This window comes from Lontra canadensis, unplaced genomic scaffold (assembly GCF_010015895.1).
Source record: "Lontra canadensis isolate GAN:19392208 unplaced genomic scaffold, GSC_riverotter_1.0 scaffold92, whole genome shotgun sequence".
Classification (NCBI taxonomy): Eukaryota; Metazoa; Chordata; class Mammalia; order Carnivora; family Mustelidae; genus Lontra; species Lontra canadensis.
Genome location: NW_022631086.1, coordinates 2,117,491 through 2,139,801, shown reverse-complemented (window position 1 = coordinate 2,139,801; position 22,311 = coordinate 2,117,491). Strand labels below are relative to the sequence as shown.

The window sequence follows — 22,311 nt, the reverse complement described above, 5'->3', positions numbered from 1 at the left end:
TAAGAGGAATTTCTGTACATTATTTCAAAACCAGCCACAGCCAGGTTTTGAAAATTTTTTTTATTTACATTTTTAACTTACAGATTTAAACATTGGATAATTATAAACTCTGTTTCATTATGTTGAAATAGTCAATATACCATAGACCCTACTTATGTATGACAAAGTTAGTGATGATTTTAGTAACCATAGATCTACAATTGGAACCATATAATTCTGAACCCAAAACCAATAATTTGATGGAGGCCATCTCATTGTGGCTGTTATTCAGTTAATAATGATTACATTGTCACCCTATGTTTTTGTTGTTTTTTCCTTCGTAGCCATGTTATTTGGTTGTGTCAAAAAGTTCAATTTATGTTGTACATTAAAATTTCTTTCCAACTTTTTACTGAGGTGAATTCATCTGCTTTGGAAATAATGAGGAAAGTTTATTAAATATAACTAGGAAATTATGATTTTAAACCTTTGTTTTAAATTAGCATTTATATTTCAGGTAACTAAAATCTGTAAGACTTTTATTTAAACCATCATTGTCATTAAAGCACCTAAAGAATAAAATGATAATCTGCACACACAAAACATGTTAATCATAACCTATTGCAAGCTACCAATGTATCAATATATGATACACAAATATTTTTATAAAAGAGAGCAATTTCAGACTTAACAATTATATTTACTTATTTAAACAATCTTTCTTGTTAGTATTTTTATATTAATGTGACATTGATTAAGGATGGGTATACCCAGGAATTCAGTATTTTGATCTTTATGATTGTTCATGACTCTGACAAAAACATACAACTTTATGTGCATACCCATTTGTGAAGTGCTCTAGCTCTCAGAAATAAGTTCTTATAGAAGATTTGTTAAATATATTGAAATATGTCAACTTCAATTATTGTTAATATTTTTAAAAACACCATCTTTTATGGGGCACCTGGGTGACTCCATTTGTTAAGCTTCTGCCTTCAGCTCAGGTCATGATCCTGGGGCTGGGGCCCTACATTGGCCTCCTTGCTCTCCTTCTGCCCCTCCCCTTCTGCCTCTCCTTGTCCTTCTGCCCCTCCCCCAACACTTGTGCTCAAGCTCTCTCTCTCTCTCTCTCTCTCTCTCAAATAAATAAATGAAATCTTTGAAACAAACAAACAAAAAACCCACCATCTGTGAGAAGGGCATTGGCATGTATTTTAACTTTTTAAAATTTAGTAATGCTATTTAAAAGCTAATGAACATAGGGCTCACTTTCACAGTTTTATGTATTACATATGGTCAAATGAAAATACAGTTAACATGTTTGTAGGCAGCAAAATTTTCATGATTGATTGCAAAGGCTCAAAATAATCTGGGCTGCTTTTTACTGGTCTCTTTGCTTGCAGGTATATATGTAAGTCACTTGGGCAAAATCAGCAAGTCACGGTTACTATGACTCATCAGGAGGAAAACTGTTGACTCTAGTCAGGTGTGACAGCTTGTTAATGGTCAAATTTAATCACTGTTGCTAAACTGGGCTTCATTTTTGCATGTGTCATGATCTTATCCTGAAATAGCAAAATACTTTAAAAATATATACCAGGACAAAGAAATAGACAAATTGAATGTCAGAGCCAGCTCCCTTCATCTTTCACTCATTTCTAGAGAGGGATAGTGCCTAGGAATTTGGGGGTTATTTCTTAAGACAGCATTACCCAGGGCCGTGCTTGTACAATAGCCTTCCTATATAGACCTCTCTTAAGATTTAATGACTTCCAGCTCCTGAGGTCTGTTGGACCAACTGTCTTTGAGATGGAACCAGATGGAGACAAGGGTGAAGGACTTAATTTCCATGACTAGTTTTGTTGTTTCTTGTTGTTTTTGTTATTGTTGTTGTTTGCTTTCTTGTTTCTTGTTTTTTACTCACACAGTCTGGCCTTTAGAAAGAAATCAAGATCCACGTTTAGAGGGGAGGAGAGTTTGAGCTGCTTAGGCCTGGTAATAACTGGATCAAAACCTGGCCTTAAGTTGGAGTCTGTTACAGGTTCTTACCTGTGGAGCACCCTCCTCCTAATCCAGCTTCTGAATTCTCAGCTCTCCTCTGTGCTGATGCTACCGTCTTACCCAGAAGTTTCATGATGCATCTGCAATGCATCTGGAGCCTGCTGCTTTTCTTTCCTTCTTTGATGAGTGACATAATTATGCAGTTACCTGTGATAAAAATCTAGAAGGCACGCTTAGCTCCTGTCTGTCTACTTCTAATAGTTACTGTGCAGCCATCTCATGCACCTCGTCCCTCTTGGCACATTTCGAGAACGGAATACATCACCTTTAACATGTGTTCTGCTAGTGAATTCCCAAATATCCTACCTGCTCGCAGCTTCCTCTCCCTTCAGTTAAGCCTCTACACTGCCACTGTAGTATGTATTTCTGTGTCTCAGGTGTCATATGATCATTTTCAAAACTGTTGATGGCTTCCCATTGTCCATAGATAAAGACCAAACTCTGGCATGCTATTCAAAGACTTTAATAACCCGATTGTTACCAGTTTTCCAAGCTTACTTACTTGTTTACTCTTCTTAAACCCACTCCACTTTATAATCCAGCTGTAATAGATTTTTACTGTCACTTAATGTATAATGCCATGCTTTTAAAAGACTGCCTCTTTCTCCTAAAAGTTTCTCTACCTGAAAATTTCCACTTATCTGCTGATGTTTGATGTAATGGCATCTCTTTTTTTAGCTTCTCTGAATCTTCCAGCCTGTTCCATCGTCCTATAAAAATTACTTGCTTGTGTATTTATATTCCCTCAATATTTTATATGTTCCTCTGTTACAGTAGCTGACACATTGCTTTGAGACATTGTTTACATACTTGTCCCTTCCGTGTAGTACCAGTTCCTTAGAACAGCACTTGGTTTTCTAGTCTTTAGCACTTCCTTAGCAAATGCATCCATTCATTTCTTCATTAAGCATCTCCTAAGCAATAATGACTAAGGCGGTGATGGTAAGTCAGACGCTGTCCATGCCGTCTCATCTAAAACTTAGATTCTAGTGGGGGAAATGAACAGGCATCCAAAAGATGATGGTTTCTTCACTAGATATGATCTTGATTGAGATGAGATATTTGGGAAATAAAACCAACAACAATTCCCTATGAATTTGTTGTGCAGGATGAGGATAAGTAAAGATCCAAGAACGACTTCCAACTGACTGGCTTAAGAAGTAGGTAGATTTTAGTTTGCATTAATAAAAATTACAGATTAAAATTTATAAACAGGATTAACTTCTTATTCTCTGTGATTCCTAGAACTGGGGATCTAAATTTACGTGTATGATGTAGACAGACCTCTGTGTTTAAAACTAACATATATGTTCGTCTTAATGAATTATTCTTCTTATAATTTTAGTGGAACTATTTAGCATGCATACATATGAACACTTGATAAGAGCATATCATGTTGTTCTGAAAAGTGGAAGATAGAAAAATCACCATAAGATTAACAGTTAGATACACTTACTAATGCTTCGTCAAATATAACTCTGTATTCACAAGAACTGTAAACCTATATTATGGAGGTTAGGTTAGTTCTTCATCAACAGCTTTATAAGGCAGTGCTATTTATTGTTCATAATGTTTTAATGCAATGTGGTAGACATTCATTTCATGTTTTATATTACTTCCATGACTTAAACATTTTATGCCATTGAAATCAGATTTAATTATCAAATTCCTGGCTAAATTATTTAGACTTTTGTATCAAAAAATAAATATTTGCTGACACGATGTTTTAGGAATTTTTCTTTATTGGGAGAATATAGTAAGTAAAATAAGAAAGTATTTACTTAAAATTCCGTTGGCTGTGTCTAATTATATAAAAAGTAGATTGCTAGGATTTATAAACTCTGCTTTTGTAGAGTGAAAGGAAACATGTAGAAAATTTGACACTTAGATATATACAACGAACACTACAAAAAAAAAATCCATAATTTGAACTTTCTAAAAAAAATGCCTTTAACAAAGTTTAAATATAAACTCAAAGATTTGCCATCAGATAAAACTTTTATAATAGCAGTATTGTTTCTTTAAAGGTGGGAGTAGTAAAAATATCACAACCTGATATCAGGAAGTAATATCAATATAGATTATTACCTAAATTTATGACTTCTACACTAGTGTAGTACACTAGTATTAGTGTAGAAGTCATAATTTTAATTTTAATAATTTTTATAATTTTATAAAAATTTTATATAATTTTTATTTTAATTTATATAATAATTATATATATTATATAATAATTATATAATAATTTTAATTTATATAATAAAAATTTATAAAAATTTTATATAAAATTTTATAAATTTATAAAAATTTTTAATATTTAACATTAATATAATAATATTAATATTAATATTAAAATAAATTTTAATAATAATTTTAAAACATAATTTTAAAACATTGATATCTTATAACATTAATAAAATTGTGCATGATCTCAAATTGAGTTTAAGATTTTATATATATTCTAGCTGTACCTATAGTCTATTTTAAGCTTAAAATTGGACTTTATATTTTATAGAAGTTCCAAATTCTCTCAAATCTAGCTTGACTAGCGAAGATTATTCTGCTGCTAAATGACTTTATTTATAGAACCTAAGGATTTTAAGGTCAAACTCCAATTGATTTAACTATGAGTTTATCAATTTAACATGATTAATATTTGATATGACTAATATGGTAATTTCTGTGCATCCTTGGGCAGTAGTATAATGGTGTAAGAACCTGACTTGTGGAGGTAAACCCTTGGCTCTGCCACTAGGTGGCTTTGGTAAAAATGCTTAACTTATATGTACGTGACTTGGTTTTCTTATTTGTAAAATGGCATAATAGTTTGGGGCACCTGGGTGGCTCAGTGGGTTAAAGCCTCTGCCTTCGGCTCAGGTCATGATCCCAGGGTCCTGGAATCGAGCCCCACATCGGGCTCTCTGCTCAGCAGGGAGCCTGCTTCCCTGCCTCTCTGCCTACTTGTGATCTGTCTGTCAAATAAATAAATAAAATCTTTAAAAAAAATGGCATAATAATTCTTGCTTGAAGATTTGTTACAAGAATTATATGAGTTTATAAGTATATATTACATATGATAGGTAATAATTGGTTTAATTAAAATATAATAGGATCTATATGGAGACATAGAGATAGACATATCCATGCCTGGGTATACCTGAAACTAATATAACACTGTATGTTAATTATACTAGAACTAGAATTAAATAAATAAATAAATAAATAAATAAATAAATAAAATAAGATAAAGAATGGTTCAGAAGAACAAACAGAACCCTGAATGCGCTTGTGCCTTAGGCAGGTAAGTGTCTGCCTTCTGCTCAGGTCATGATCCCAGGATCCTGGGATTGAGTCCCACACTGGGCTCCCTGCTCAGTGGGGGGTCTGCTTCTCCCTCTACCCCTCCCTCCTGCCTGTGATCTCTCCCTCTCTCCAATAAGTAAATAAATCTTAAAAAAAAAGGAAAGAATAAAGAGTACATTGACTTTGCCAGGAATATTTCTGTAGGGAAGGAAGACATTAATAATTTTGATGAGGGATGATTGCATACACATAGATTCATCCAGAGTATTTGCTTGCTGAGTCATTTCAAACTGACCAGTCAATAATTACTTTGATTTGCTGGGGAAATAACACTACTAGAAATAATTAAATGCATTTGGAACCAGAAATTAAATGTGCATTATCACTTCCCCATACTGCAATACTGCAAATAAAAAGACTTGAAAACATTATGAGTCATATTATGTGAGACCACAGAATTTCTATATTATAGGTGACGGTAAGCTGCTTTGTGCTTAATTGTTTCACTTAGCATTTGCCAAAATGATCACATTTTTTTAAAAAGATTTTATTTATTTACTTGACAGAGAGAGATCACAAGTAGACAGAGAGGCAGGCAGAGAGAGAGAGAGAGAGAAGCAGGCTCCCTGCTGAGCAGAGAGCCCGATGCGGGACTCTATCCCAGGACCCTGAGATCATGACCTGAGCCGAAGGCAGCGGCTTAACCCACTGAGCCACCCAGGCGCCCGATCACATTTTTGATATAATAAATTTTTTCTTCATTTTTCTCCTTTATATCCTTCCTTGGTCATAAAAACATACAAAATGGAGTGATATTTTTAAAATTTGTAACCAAAGCATATCATTTTAGTATTTTAAAACTTACTGTCCGTAATTTCTAATAAACTACATATTTTCCTCTATATTTAGTTGTCATCTAATCCTCAATGTAACAGGGCATTCATATCATGAAAGGTCTAAAAATAAATATTCTTGTTACCGTCAGTCATATCAGATAACTCAAAGGAAGATATGTAATCCAAAAAAAATTAATAGAGCAAATTAAATTATTAGAATTTAGCTTTCAACAAAGTTTGACACAACATTGTCAGGCGTCTATCCCATTCCATTACCTATTTTCTTTTTCTGAGAACACAGGGTATATTTCCAGCTTCTTTTGTAGTTCAATTTGGTATTTTATCTGGGTTTTCCAAAAAGATATACATAGTAATCTATCTGCTTTCAAACTCAGCCCTTCACACATCCCATATAATTCTTAAATTCTTTGAAATAAAAAGAAAAAGAACAAAAATAAATATCTGTGCCTAGTACATTGCCTTTTAGTATACTGGTTTGTTTTTGTATGTACTTGAAAGTTTAAAAGCATATGCTTAAAGTACATTAGAAGTAATGGCATTCTGTAAATTCTATGGGTATATCCAAAATTTCTCTAAGTTAAAATGTTTTGTTATTAAGTTTCCTAATTCCTTCATTGAACAGTATTTTTTTGGTCATATTTGTAGGCGTTGGGAAAAAGGTACTGTCCTCATAGGGCTCATATTGTCACAGGCAGTCAGATGTTCTCTGCTGAAGCCCAGGAGAGGTCAGCTCTGGGGATGTAGATCTGAGCACCATCCCTGAAAGGGTGAGGAATTGAAATGATGTCTTCGTTCAGCTGTGGTCCTCACAGCATCTGGTCTTGTGTTTTACAGACAGTTGATACTTGGTATATGCTGGTAGAATTAACAGAACTCATCCTTTCTTCAAAGATGTTAAACTGGCCCCTTGCTCTCTGGACTTCCTTTCTTTAATGCCTCTGATTAAAGCCTTTCTGGACCCTATCTCCTCCCTCCCCCCATATTAGTTTTCTTTTGTTTCATAAGAAATTACAACAAACTTAACAAGTTAAAATAATTTTCAGGGGTGCCTGGGTGGCTCAGTTGGTTAAGCAGCAAACTCTTGCTTTCAGCTCAGCTCATGATCTCAGGGTTGTAAGATTGAGCCCTGAGTTGGGCACCACATTGGGTGTGGAGCCTGCTTAAAGATTCTCTCTCCCTATCTGCACCACCCTACCACGTTATCTCCCCATCTCTAAAAAAAAAAAAAGAAACCAACCAAAACACAAAACAAAATAAAAAATAAACCCAAACCCCCAAAAAACAAAAAAACAGTTTTCATTTGTTATCCTCACACTTTTGTGGGTCAGGAGACAATGCTTAACTTAGATGGATTCTCTGCTCAGGGTCACACAAGTCTGCAATTAAGTAGACAAGCCCATAATATCAGCTGCATTACATTTTTATCCAGAAGCTGAAACAGGGAAGAATGCACTTTCGAACTTTGGGTTGTTCACAGATTTCGTTTCCTTGTGGTTGTATGACTAAGGGCCCCAGCTTCTTTCTGGCTTTTGGCTGGAGACCACCCTTCTCTTAAAAGCATCTCCTCTTCCTTGCCATGTGACCCACTCCATGGGTAGTTTACAACATGGCTATTTGTTTCTTCAAAGCCAGAAGGAGAATCTCTCACTCCGGTCAGCTAAGATGGAATCTAACGTAAAGTTAACACCGTTATAGGTAGGACATCCCATCCTCTTTGCCAGTCTGTTGATCAGAAACAAGTCACAGGTACTACCGGTAGTCTGCTTATACCAAGGTGTGGACTTCAAGACGTGGTGGCATCTTTAGAGGTCTTGTAATCTGGGTGAAGTCCCTGTAATGCCTCACATACAAAGCTCTATCTTATTACATTACTGTATAATCCTCTACTATACATATGCCCTTGCTTGTCTGTCTCTACTTCTAGATTTTTTCATGGCAAAGACATAGCCCTATTGTTTTCTATCTATCTCTGCACCTAATGTAAAACTTGGCACTTAGTTGGTCTCCGTGAACTTTTTCCAAACAGCTTTATTGAGGTATAATTGTATATGCGCTTTTAATAAGTGAGTGAAGGTTAACATACGGCTAATATATTGAAAATTTTGAAACATTTTCTGATAATGTTTGAAGTAGTCGTCAAATTGGAGTTTGTATTGGCACTTCCTTTAAGACAACAATTGGCAAAATGGTTTCAAAGATAAAATAATATGATTACTTCTAGACTGTGTAACCCAATGTTTTTTAGGATACAACTTTATGATATACTGTGTCATCTAACTACATTCTTTTTTTTTTTCCTTCTAGATGAGCAAGAGATAGTACAAAAACGTACTTTCACAAAATGGATCAATTCTCATCTGGCCAAGGTAAAGGAAACTACCTAGACTTCTATATTTTCTTCTTTGGAGCCAATAAATCATTAAATGCCAAGTGTAATAAAGGAACACTGTTGGCACTCTTGTCACTAATACTAATCAATGATATTGGAAGTTCTATCAGTTTAACCGTTGCCTGTCTGTGACATTTGCTAACACTGTCTCTGAGAGGAAATGAATGGGTAGCTAGAGTCAAGAGCAGTGACTTCATGTCAATTCTGTGAATTCTGATCAAAATAGTTTGTTCAGTCATTTCTTCTGTACTAATGTGTATGTCAAGTGGAAAGGAGAAATCGTGGTCAATTTTTTTTTTTTTTAATGCACTTGTTTCTATTTGGGACAGAAAGAAGCAAGGAGTGATCTGTCTTGAGCAAAGAATTCAGTCTGAGTAGATCATGACAGCATCTGGGCTCCCCTCTTACATGCTTTGATAGCAAAGTGACCATGGTGGCAGGACACTAAAGAGATTAATCATTCCAAGATTATCCACACTGACATTAGGTTGTATCAGGTGACTGTGTATTTGTACATTGTAATGACTTTGAATATAAATGCTTCAATAAAACAAATCCCAGTATGGCAATATTACAATCAAATTAGTCTCATAAATATGCAGATGAAAAAATATGTGAACCCAAAACCATTGCACTTGTAAAAATAAACATAGACAACAGGACAGTTGTCTGAATTCAGTTAACGGATCCTTTTGCTGGGAGTGGTGCCTACAGTGTGCCAGACATAACCCTATGAGCAGTTTCTCATCAGGGACTTCCCCAAAGCCTCTTTTATAGTTCAGAAGCAAACAAAGCATGGCGATTTATTACAGTCCCATTGTACGAATTAACTGCTCACTGTGTGTCTAAGCTAGGCTTTGGAGACGGGAAAATGTTGGTAAGACACTTTCCCAGGCTTGAGAAGCTCACAGTCCAGTAAAGACAGCAGACTAAAAGATGCGTCTAGATACAGGATAAACTGGGATTATCTCCTCTATAATCTCTTTCCAAAAGCCCCTTGATGAGAAGAGAATTCTCTCATACAGTAGTTGTCCCCAGAATCTGCCTTGTGACAAGGCAGTAAATGCCCCTAGGGGCTCATTTTCTCTGGTCTTGGCTGGTGCCAGCCGGTCATTACTTGACTACAGATTTGTCATTAATTGGGAAAGATTTTTTTTTTCCAAAATGAAAATAGAGTTACTGTTTTTTCATATTGTTAAAAAGATTACATGTTAATTATAAGTAATATTAATGACAAGCCTCTTACACAGTGTAAAGAAAGTAGAAATCACCTTTAAATCTCATGATACTGATACAACCATCACTAACATATTGATCACCATTTTTCTACACACAGACACACGCAATTTCACAAAAACGGTTTTGTAGGATATTGTTGTATATGCCTCTGTTTTACTTACTATATATTTCCATGTTAATTCAGAGGTATGTAATAATTTTATTGGCTGAATTGTATTTTATTATAGATATAATTACTTATAAATTATGAATCATAAATTAGCCAGTTTCCTCTTGATGGTCATTTATGGGTTTCCAATTAGTTAATATTATATAAAATACTACTTTGAAAATCCTTAGGCATATTTCTACTTAGGATAAATTTCCAGAAGTAGGTCAATAGTCAACAGATTTGCACGTTTATAATTTTAATATATACCAAAAGTTTCTGTGAATGCCCATTTCCTTACACTATTAACACTCTGAGGTTAACTATACTTTCTAATCTGATTGGAAAAAATAACTTATAATTAATTTTTTCAGGTTTTTAAAATCAGGAGTTGAATATCTTTGTGAAGTCTTTAAAGTAGAATTATTGGGATATGCTCATCTGTGTACTGAATACTTAAAAAGATGGGAAAATTTGACTGTAAGCCATGGCAGACAGTATATGAAAGGCCTTTGTGAAGGGATTATATGACAAGAACTTACTTTCAAAAATATTTTTGTCATCATTTTAGCTTTGCTCCAAGTTACTTTACATACTTATGTAATAACTGATTATTAGACTAGACTTTACAAGTGTGAATCCTTTCCTGTTCTCTTTTCTGGGCCTGCTTTGTAAACTCACCCTGTGATTTCCCATCTAAAATCTAAGTCCTACCATTAATGTGTGGTGCTAGGCCCTCCCACTCAAGAAGTCTTTTCTGACGACCTGGAAAGCAGTGAGCCTGCCCCCTAGCGGATGCTCTCAGGATGGTAGTGGTTGCCCCTGCACCCCTTCTCCAGTGCCATCCCTCTGTCTGCTCTGGTTTTCCTGGTCGTGAAGGAGAATCCAAAATGTAGCACTTCTCCAGAACCTGTAGCATAGGTGGAGAAGTTTAGCATCACTTAAATTGTTTTGCACTGTGTATCTCTGCTTCCCAACAACCATGTAAAGTCTTCAAGGCCCATGCTGATTCTTAGAATTTCTTCATAGATCTTAGAGCTCTAAGCACAGTGCTAAGTACCACGGGGAGGTGCATTTTAATACAACAAGAGCAGCAAAGAGTCTTTATCTTTTCTTACTTTGTTAGAATAGTAAAGATATCACATGGGGAAAAATGATTAGTTTCTGGTACTGTGCCGAGTGTTTTATACAGGTTATTCTGGCATTTTTATTTTTTAAAGTATTTTATTTTACTTTTTTGACAGACAGAGATTGCAAGTAGGCAGAGAGCCAGACAGAGAGAGGGGGAAGCAGGCTTCCCACCAAGCAGGGAGCCCAATGCAGGCCTTGATCCCAGGACTCTGGGATCATGACCTGAGCCAAAGACAGAGGCTTTAACCCACTGAGCCACCCAGGTGCCCCTATTTTGGCATTTTTAAAAAAGATTCTATTTATCTGAGAGAGAGAGAAGAGAGAGCGCAGGAGCAGGGGGAGGGGCAGAGGGAGAAGCAGGCTCCCCGCTAAGCAAGGAGACCTGTATTGGACTCGATCCCAGGACCCTGGGATCACGACCCTAGCCAAAGGCAGTCGCACAACCAACTGTGCCACCCAGGTGCCCTACACAGGCTATTCTGTAGCACACATCTTCATATATCTGGTAAGGGGCACTGCTGAGATTTTAATCCAGAAATGAATCTGAAGTCCATCTGTTTTCCCTAGTGTCAAGGGTACTATTTTGAAAAAACCCAGAAACTTATTACCTCCATAGCCACTCCATCATAACCTTAATGTCATAGAGATTTGTTTTGTTTTGTTTTGTTTTGTTTTCCTCCTCCGTATTTTGATTTCTTTCTTTCTTGGGTCATCTTAAAACCTAAAAACTGAAGCAGAACAAGGATACCTATAGTTGTTCTCCTGAACTTACTTACACGGACGTTGTAGTATCTTGGAAACATAGCTAAAACCCTCAAATTTCTTTGAGAATACGTTCCTTTTCTGACTCACTTATATCTGGAAAACATTTTAAAAATCCAATCTGACCTCATGGCCCACCTTGGCAGAGTTTTAGGATAGCTGTGGAGTCAGTGTTTGTCTGCATTTCTCTCAGCAGCTAATCACAATTCCCCTCTTCCTCTCTCTTTCCCATCCTTTGCCCACCTTCACCCCTACCTGAGTTTTCATTTCTAGCCCTCTCTCTCTCATTGTTCCTCCCATCTCTTTCCTATCCCTGTGCCATCTCTATTTCTCCCCGCCTGTCTCCTATCCATTATTACTACATGCCGTCTGTCTCTATCTTAATTTCCCCATCCCCGTCCTTATCTACCTCTTTCTGTCTGTATGCCACCCCTACAAAAACACATGCAACCTGCACATCCTGGGCTTCACAGTCTCACTGAGCTCACATTTACAGGCACACCCAAACTGAAATGGAAACATACACTTCCTGCACCATGGCAAAGTGCACCCTTACTTCTGAGATAAGAATGATAATATTTCACTTGCAATAGAAAAAAAAGGCCAACCTCATATTTTTTATCTGGCCTCTGGATCGGGACACTGTGTCACTTTTCCAGCTCTCTCCATTGGAAGGCCTGTTTCCAAAGCCATTCTGTGTTGCTTGAGTGTGCTTGGTCCCATCACTCTAGCACCTTATGGACATGGACAGTAGGCATGCATGTGCACAGACGTGCACGCAGGTGTGCGCATTATACATCCGTAGTCAGCTAAGCTTCACAGAAGTTTATTTTATCCCAGGGTTTTACTAAGTCCCTTATGAAAGGAGCTTCTATAGTTTTTGGTCTTCAGGTCCCAATTACTTATCAGCAACATCCAGGCTTTCAGTGACAGAGAAGTCCTAAGTACTCAGGATGAAAACATTTCTCACTAGAAGAAGTAACCCACGAATAAGCAATTTGACCTGTCTCAACATTTTCTCTTTATCCCCCAAGGCTTTTGAAACCAACTTTCCCTCTTTCTTCTTGCTGATTAAATAACCAAAGCAATGGTTTATCTTGTAACTAAGAGATAGTCTTCCCCCAGGAAGGAGACATAATTGCTGTCAGCTTTGAAAGGATGAAGTACCCTATAATTTGTTGGATCAGACTGAATCTGGTTTGATGGGTTGTTTGTATGTTAGGTTGTTTACTTTGTCCAACAAATACTCAACAAATTTGGACCCTGTGTTAGTCAACTTAGGCTGTTTTAACACAATACTGTTGATTAGGGACTTAGAGAATAAACATTTATTCCTCATAGTTGTGAAAGCCCAAGAAGTCCTAAAATCAAGGTGATCAAGGTGCTGACAGATTCGATTCCTGGCGAGAACCCTCTTCCTGGCTGGGTCCTCCCATGGCAGAAAGGGAGAGAGAGAGAACTCTGTCTCTCTTCCTCTTCTCCAAGGACACTAGTCCCATCATGGGGCATCACCTCTTGACCTCATATACATCTAATTACTTTCCAAAGTCCCCACTTCAAAATACTATCACAATGGTCAGTTAAGGCTGCAACATGGATTTGGGGGACATATAAACATTCAGTCTGTAACTGGCCCCAAGTTCATTCTGAGGTCTGGCTTGAAGAACATGAGAATTTCTTCCAAACTTATAATATAAGGATGAAAACTCAATCCTGACCTGAGGATTTCATTTTATTGTTGGTAATCCCTGTAGTACATAGCTCTGTGCTCTGGAATCGTTCAGATAATCTCAGAACTAAACCATTTAAGGAGTTAAAATGCATTTTATTCCTTGGTTGTCTTCTTTTTCCCCTATAATTTTCTGTTGACATCTACCAATAAAGGTAAGGGAATGACCCATGTCAAAAATATTTTTATGCTAGTAGCCAAGGTATTAGTCTTAATTCACTTATTTCTTATGCTATACAATGTGTCAAGTTATTTTATCTCTAAGAACAAGAAAAGAGAAAAGTGCTGATAAGTTGGCAGAGAAAAAAAAAAGAGTTTCAACTTTTTTCTAGAATGTAAGTTGTAAATATTTGACAGGATCTCAGTTGTCTGAGAGCTTTTGCAGAGTAGTCATGGGAATGTTTGGGATTTAAACTGGAAGGGTAAACCATTTCACCCTAAGTTCCATGATAATATCTTGCTACTACAATGTTGTCTTTAAAATTTTTAAGAAAATTTAAAGAATAAAACTTTTATTTTAAAGGACAATTTAAAAGACTCATTATTTAGATAGAAAATATGTATCTATTTTCTACAAATTTTCTTTGGAAATTGAGTATATCTAGAAATAGCTTTAATGCTAGGTTGTATCAGGTTTTAAGAGTGAATTGAGAAGTAAAGAAATCGATTGTTCTCTCCTAAGATCATTTAATCTTGGCTGCATTAGGAGATGTTTAAAAGATATTTAACGGAGATGGATTTAGGGGAGTGTTTTTAATGGGAAAATTTTAATTTTGTTCTTGGCTGCTCTGCTCAGTTGCAAATTAACAAACTATTTACTTCTAATTAAATAAAATAACAAGCTCTTTTACTGATGGCGTTCCATTCTATTATAATAATTCTTTATAAATATTATGACAGCTGTGTGAAGAGATTGGGTGCAAATAAGAGAGCAATCTGTTTAAAAAAAAAAACACTTTCTTTAAAACAAAAATGTTACTGAAGCAGGGAAAAAAACCAAGAATCTTCTGTGTGTATGTGTTTTATGCCATTTTTAGTACACAGATGTAGATTTTCTGAACTTGTGGATGTAATTAGCCGTTCATTTGTTAAAAATGTTTGCTTTGTTTCAAATTGAAGCCTTTATGGTTCTGCAATTATGTAAAACATTACACATCACAAATTGTCAATGTAATGGAAAGTAAGTAACAAAAATTAATGAGTTACATTTATTTTATACACCTGATAATTCCTTTCGGGGATGGGGTTTCTTCAGACACGGACTCTATCATTTTCTTTTCAGGAAGATACCTGAATCTTTCTTTTCTGTTTGCCCTATTAGTGAAAGAAGGTATTTGTTTTTTTTTAATTAGCCTGATGTTGATTTCAAGTAATGTTTTTTCAAAGTTAGATCCTGATTCAGTTCTAGCTTCTCATCACTCATTGCTAAAAATATTTTTAAAATTGCATTCATCTTTTACCATGTGACAGTTACTCTGCCTTCTCAACTCTTTTATTTAATTTAATCTTTACTACAAGAATCAAATAAAAGTATTATTTTCACCATTTCACAGATGATGACCCTGAAGCTTAGTGTTAATTAATAAATTCGACATCACATAACAAGTAGATGAAAAACCAGATTTCAACCCCAAGCCTCTTAAGTTTGGGCATTAACCCTTGTGTTGCATACTTTCATGCTGCATTTGTTTCTTTAGCTATTTAGGCAGCAAATACCTTTTAAGGATCTAGTATGCGTTAGAGGTTGTGGACACAGTGGTGAACAGACCCGTTGTCCATGCCATCCTGGAACTGATATCTCACAGGAGAAACAAACAATTACAACAAGGTGTGTGGTAGATGCCGTGAGAGGGAAGTACAGGGTGTCAGGAAGCCCAGGGAGAGCACAGCCCACCACGGGGAAATCCGAAGGAAAGCATCAGAATAGGCTTTCAGAGAAGAAACATTTTAGCTAAGGCTTGAGCAATGCCTGCCTGTGGGATTTGATACCTGAAGGAACCAATGTTTTTACAGGTTGAGAGATGAGAAAAAACATGGTGCATTAAAGGAAATGGGGGAAGTTCAGAATACCTGACTATATGATTCCAGGAGTGGGTTGACAACATTGGTCAAGGTCCCGTCATTAGGAGGATTTCGACTGTGTTATGGGCAGTGGGAGACATTAAAGAATCTTAGGCAAGAGAATTAAAATTATCACCCTGGCCCTAAACATCTCTGTCTTTCTCTGTCATAAATTAGAATAGGAACAAGTAACATTAATGGTAAAGTAGGAGAGAAGTAGACACACTGAAAGATACATAGGAGTGGACTCAGTCATTAACCAGAATCTTGGAGAAGAGCCAAGGATGGTATCTAGATTTCTGACATAAGCAAATGATTGAGATCATTCGTAGACATGGAGAATACAGCAGGCTTGGGGAAACCTCGTAGTTCAGTTTTAGACAGAAATTACTCAGAGATAAACCCATTTAATCTGGCAGTGAGAAAATCATTGACCACCGCAAGGAGTAGCCACATTGTAACAGAAATCAGAATCTAGAAAACTGATGAGTAGATGAGAGGTAAGGATGTTAGGGCATTGAATGTACCTCACATGTTCGTGAGATAGAGTATTAGCTAAAACATAACGCAGGATGTGGTATGAGCTGTTTTAAAAAAGGGCAATTTTAAGTGTGTGTCTACTGAAAGGAATGATCCAGTACTAGTAGAGGGGAAGAGATTTCAAAAGAAGGGGAGAAAAGTTGTTTCATGAACACAGGCTCTTAAGGAGGCAAGGTGGGAGAGAAAATCAAGAGCATGGGTGGAACATGTAGATTTGTACCAAAGGAGAGACGTCCCCTTCTAGAGACCAAAGGAAATAAGAAGGATGAGTGTGGATGTGCCTGAATTTGGGATGCAGTGAGAGAAGGCGAGATGAAATGGACTTGAATGTGAGGGAATTCCTACCTAATGGCTGTTATTTTTTAGATCTGACAGAATAGCCTTCATTTCTGAGTAAATTTAGGTTGGGGGCGCCTGGGTGGCTCAGTGGGTTAAGCCTCTGCCTTTGGCTCAGGTCGTGATCTCAGGGTCCTGGGATCGAGCCCCGCATCGGGCTCTCTGCTCAGCGGGGAGCCTGCTTCCCCCCCCCACCCCCGCCTCTCTGCCTGCGTCTCTGCCTACTTGTGATCTCTGTCTGTCAAATAAATAAATAAAATCTTTAAAATAAAAGAATTTAGGTTGGGATAGATATTTTAAACATTGAGAGTTATAAAGATGTTAGTTCTTTCACATTTTAAAATTTATCTATCTTAGCAAATTCCTGAATTTCATGCATTCGTAAGCAATGGTAATTGCCACTGTGGTCCCCAAAGGAAACAACTTCAAGATGTGTTTTTCAAAAAACTTTCACAAGAAGTTAGATTTTTTTTTAAAGATTTTATTTATTTATTTGAGAGAGAGAGCGCCCATGTGAGCACACCAGTAGGGGGAGGAGCAGAGGGAGAGGAAAAAGCAGACTCCCCACCAGACCTAGACTTCCTAGGACCCTGGGATCAGGACCTGAAACAAAGGCAGCTGCTTAACGGACTGAAACACCCAGGTGTCCCAGAAGTTAGATTTTTATTAGAAAAAGATGATGTAAGTATTCTTGACATTACCATTGGCTTCAAAATTTTGTAATTTCACATTTTCTCTCATTTCATCAAATGAGATAGAGTGTTATATTCGTATGTAAATCCCCTGATTCAATCTTTATGTTATTTACTGTGAAATAAATCTGTGGTTTGACATTAGGTCCTTAGGGAAAAACAAATAGGTCTCAAATAGTCATTGTTTAGTGTTTCTATAAATGGAGCTGCTTTTTAATAAGAAAAAAACAGTTCTTTCTCCATCTGCCAAACTTAGATCTATGGGGCTATTAAGGATTGGCACTAAATATACTAAATACGGTCTTTTGGATGACCCCAGGCATGATATGAACATCTCCTCACTTTTTAGAAGAATTTTTGAAAAGCATTATAAAATGTTATTTAGATTCTGTTCATTTGCCAAAGCTACCATAACAATGTACACATATTGGGCAGCTTAACATGGGAAATTTATTATCTCAGTGTTCTCAAGTCTAGACAGCCATGCTCCCTCTGTTACCCTGGGTAGAATCCATCCTTGCCTCTTTCTAGATTCTGCTGGTGGCCTGACATACCTTCTTGGAAAACACTGCTCTTAGCAATTTTCATGCATCATAAAATTATTTTCAGTACATAGCATAAAAGAATCACTCTCCCCAAGTTATTTTATCCCATACAAAGTTGGGGTTATCCATTCCTCTTTTCCTTTGCTCATACACCATATCTTCCCCATCAACAAACATCAGTGACTTTATCCTTCAGAATTCATTGAGAATCCAACCACTGCTTACCACCTCCGCTGCTTACTACCTTGGTTTAAGCCACTGAGTCTGTTGCTTGGATGACTCAAACAGCCTTCCAACTTAAATCGCTCCTTGTGGCCTAGCCCCTCGTCAGTCTGTTCTCAACGAAACAGCTTATTTGCCCCCTTTACTCTCCATGTCCCTCATTAGGATATAAGCATCATAATGCAGGGATTATTTCATCTGGTTTGTTCACTGCTACATTCTTAGTACCTAGATAAACAAGTAGATTCTTTTATGCTATGTACTGAAAATAATCTTATTACTCCTGAAAATTGTTAAGAGCAGAGTTTTCCAAGCAGATTTAAAGTTGGGCTGAAACAGTAGTCATTGCTTTTGGTATTTGGAATTAGATGTATTTGGAATTAAACTAAGTAATTAAGGAAGTGGAAATGATTATGCTGTCATAGGAAATAAAAAAGAATGGGAACTGTCTTCTCACCTTTGACAAGTAGAGATGGAAAATAATCATAGTAGTGTTTTTATGAAGGCAGTGAAAGAGAAACAGATTACACATAAAATTGTAATTACTTTACCTTGTTTCTGGAGATATTGTAACATCTAATTAGATTTTCTGAATATGATGGCAAAAGTTTAAGATATTGAGTTAATTTTATGTGGCTACCACCAGTGGTTATAATCATGATTTTACTGCTCTGGTCGAGGGTACATTGGCGTTTTTGAACAATTTAGTGTGGTGGGCTCTCAGCCAGTCTTTAGGGAGGTAACTCACTCCACATCTGCTGGTCAACCCCTCTTCCCTTCCCACTCTCCTCTCTGTTCCTGTTGTTCAGCTTGTTGCTCCCACCCAGCAGATAACCATCAGGGAATGAGCACACTATAGACTGGTCCTGCGGTGGGATTTTTCTCTGTACACTTGCTGTCCTTCAGCCTGCGAAATAGTTCCTACCTGAAACTTAGGGAAACCAGAGGTAGTTTGTCTGGCTCTAGAAGTAATGGCTCATTGTGTATACAAAGGTTTCTAGAGTGCATGGAGCATACTGTAAGAACCTGCCTTTGCCTTGGGTCCCCTCTACAGCCTGTGCAGAAGGCCATTTTGAGAACATTTTAGGCTGTGATTATGTGTAATTTTCAGCAACCCTGACGGTGCTCAACAGTGTATGTGTGTGTGTGTGTGTGTGTGTGTGTTTGTGTGTGTCTCAGTTGGAGTAAAGAGTCATCTGTGCCCTGTGCTTTTACTTTAGGCCTTTTCTAGTTCATTTTTATTGGTATCAATAGGTATCCAGCAATCACAAATTTTAAACACTAGGGTATTTAAAGTAAAATGCCATAGATTTTTTGTGTGTCATAAAATGTTTTGAGAGCTCTTTCCCCACGTGGGAAAGCATTCAGTAAAAGACTGTCCCAACGTTTCTGAGATTCAAAGTCATGATCATAAATGAAGACCTGGGTTGGTCCTGGCATGAAACAGGAGATTTTACCCTTTTATTTGCTCAAGACCAAATTCTTCACACTGTAAATCTCTTCGATAGCTGTGTGATACTTGAGGCTAAGGGACTCTAAGATTCTAGCAGATGTGTAGGTATATCTGTTGATAAAGTAATAATATGCTAGTAATGTTTTGAGGTAGATTTGTATCCTTCTACATTTCTGAATGCAGTCTCATACCCAGTGCTTCTTTCACCTTAACTGATGTGCATTAGATTGTCCTCTTACTGCAAAGTTAAAAATGGTAAAAATATTTTTAGTCTATTGGCATAAAAATGTGTTATTTTTGGATATAGGCATATAGTGGCCCATGTGAAATGGCTCTATTTATTTATGCATGAATGTATGCATGTAGGTATGTTTAATTGTTTATCAGCAACATTCAGCTGTGTCTACCTTTGTCGTTTACCAGTGTCAGTTGGTCAAAAGGTTATAAAACATCTTTTTGCATCAAATACAATTAGGTCCCCTGAAAAGGCACACTTTCATCAATAAAGTATGAATTTATTTTTGGTCACTCATGTGGGTCTTATCAAGGGGTAACAGTGGAAGGGCACTGAACTGTAAACTGTTACCCTCAAGGCGGTGTTTACAAAGTAATAATAAAATGGACCCACATGTCCGTTGTGCTTTATTTTGTTGCAAGTAAATAAAATGATCTTAAATTATTTAACTAAGAAGTGAAATCTATTGAAAAGATACACTCTGACTGGGCAGGAAAAGGTTAGCTCAGCAGGCTTGGGTTGCTCAAACTCTGTACATTGCAAACAAAGACCTATCTTTATGAACTATCCTTAACTGGCTCCTGGGAGATCACCTCTGAGCCCTTGGGAAATTCTGCCTGACAGGAGTGTTTTGTATGCCTGGACCTTGGGCCATGCTGTTCTACTTTGATGAGATCAGTTTAATAATGTGTTTCATGGTGAAAACCTACCTGTTGGGAAGTGCGGGAGTTTGAGTAGCTGAGGCCAGTTATATAAGTAAGCACTGTATGCCTAAGTGACAGAGTCCAAATAAAAACCCAGGCAATGGGGCTAGAGCGTGCTTTTCTGGTCTGTGACACTTCACATATCATCGCACACCATTCTGGGAAAAATTAGGCATGCCCTATGTACTTTCCTGGAAGGTCATTCATCCGTGGAAACTCATACATGATTTCTCTGGGACCCTACTTTATGAGCTTTGTCCCTTTGTTGATTGTAACGTGTCCATTCACGGTAATTAATTGTAATCATAAGTATATTAGCTTTTCCGAGTCCTGTGGGTCCTTCTAGTAGAGTCATTGAGCTTAAGATGGTCCCGAGGAGCCTTGATGTACTGAGTGACCCAATCTTGAGAAAGACTGAGGCAAGTGGTTCTTGGGGCCTCAACAGCAGGACCTGGTGATAATCGTATTTAGGTCATTGCCATGTGACAGCTTGCTTCCAGCCAACTTCTGGATCCAAGCAGAGAATGTGGTGGTGCAGCTCAAGTCACTCATGTAACAAAAGATGGGGCTTTAGCACAAACGTGACCACGAGGGGACACGGTGTGAATTAGGCCAACTATTTTCTATGCCAGTATGTATTTATATACATAATACTTCCATTATTACTATTTAGTCTTTTTTTATATCCATTCACATTTGAAAGTGGCCTTTTGTTAATAAATTTTTTTTCTAGTAGAATGACAGGCACTTCAGCTGATTAGGTATTAATTTTCATATTAGTATTAGACAAAAATCACATTTACAGGTTTACGTATTATTCTGGAAACATTATGTTAATACCTGTATATTTTATACTAAGCTTCCTGTCTAACAGGTGGCGCAAAGTGTAATAAACCTGGACTCAAATGTAATCACTTACGAGGAGTGTGATCTAAGCCAAAATTTTTTATTTCATGCCAAATAGTTATGTCCGATATATTTTTTTGGTCAAAATTAGTCTCTTATTCCTTTTCCTCTAAGTAACATCATTGTTTCTAGGGGCATAAAATCAACATGTGGCAGAGCAAACATGGCCATCCTTTCATGAACAAAAGTATGAAAATAGATGGTAGATATGGCTTAAATATGTGCTGATGCTAGTAGACTAGTAAAATGACTCAAGATATTCACACGCGCACACACACACACACACACAATGTGAGAGAGTGGGTTGTCTTCCCCAAATAGAGGAAATGGATGGTCAGGAGAAATTATGTCAAAGATACCTGTACTTTTATATTCCATAAAGATCAGGGATGGCTTTGAATCTCATCATGTGTCATTAAAGGAGCTGTATTGCAGAAATAAAGGAGGTGGAGAAGAAATAGAGAAAAAAGCTCCATGATGTCTGTTTCAGTCATGAGTTAGCTCCCAAGGGTATAGCCAGGCACAGAGCCTTGCTCAACTTCCCTGTGTTTCCAGGGACTTTTAGACCCAGGCAGTCCTCTTAGAGCCAGAATTTTAGGTTTAAACCTAGTTTTAGGAGAGCTGAGAGAAGGGAGTAGCTGCAGAAGTGATGTGCCTCTTTCTCCATTCTCTTTCCCATCTCTGTCTGCCTCTCCTGACCCAATTGGCAATTCTGTTCTTTGAATAGCCTCAGATTCAGCATGAATATATTTTGGTTCCACTACAGAACATCCAAGTGTGACTGTCAAGTCTGAGGAGAATATAATTTTTAAAAATATTGCACCAAAGAAAGATAAATGATAAAAAAGATAAATGATTAAAGATAAATGATAAAAAATGATCATTGTAGTTTTGAAACGTGCCTGATAAGATTTCTGCCTAGTGCTTAAAACTGAAAATTGGTAGACAATAGGAGCAAAAAGCACATTATTTTTGTTACTCCATTAAGTCAGGCTCCAATTAGTTACTTTCATTCCAAC

At 36.9% G+C, this 22,311-nt stretch overlaps 1 protein-coding gene across 2 annotated transcripts in view; it reads left to right on the top strand.

Moving 5' to 3' along the window:
* SYNE1 (spectrin repeat containing nuclear envelope protein 1) overlaps positions 1-22,311 on the top strand; it is a 451,046-nt gene that overhangs the window by 69,838 nt on the left and 358,897 nt on the right. For both annotated transcript variants that reach the window (XM_032836376.1, XM_032836375.1), the window contains exon 2: positions 8,505-8,566. In XM_032836376.1, coding sequence (XP_032692267.1) covers positions 8,505-8,566 — 62 coding nt within the window. The remainder of the gene's footprint in view (positions 1-8,504; positions 8,567-22,311) is intronic.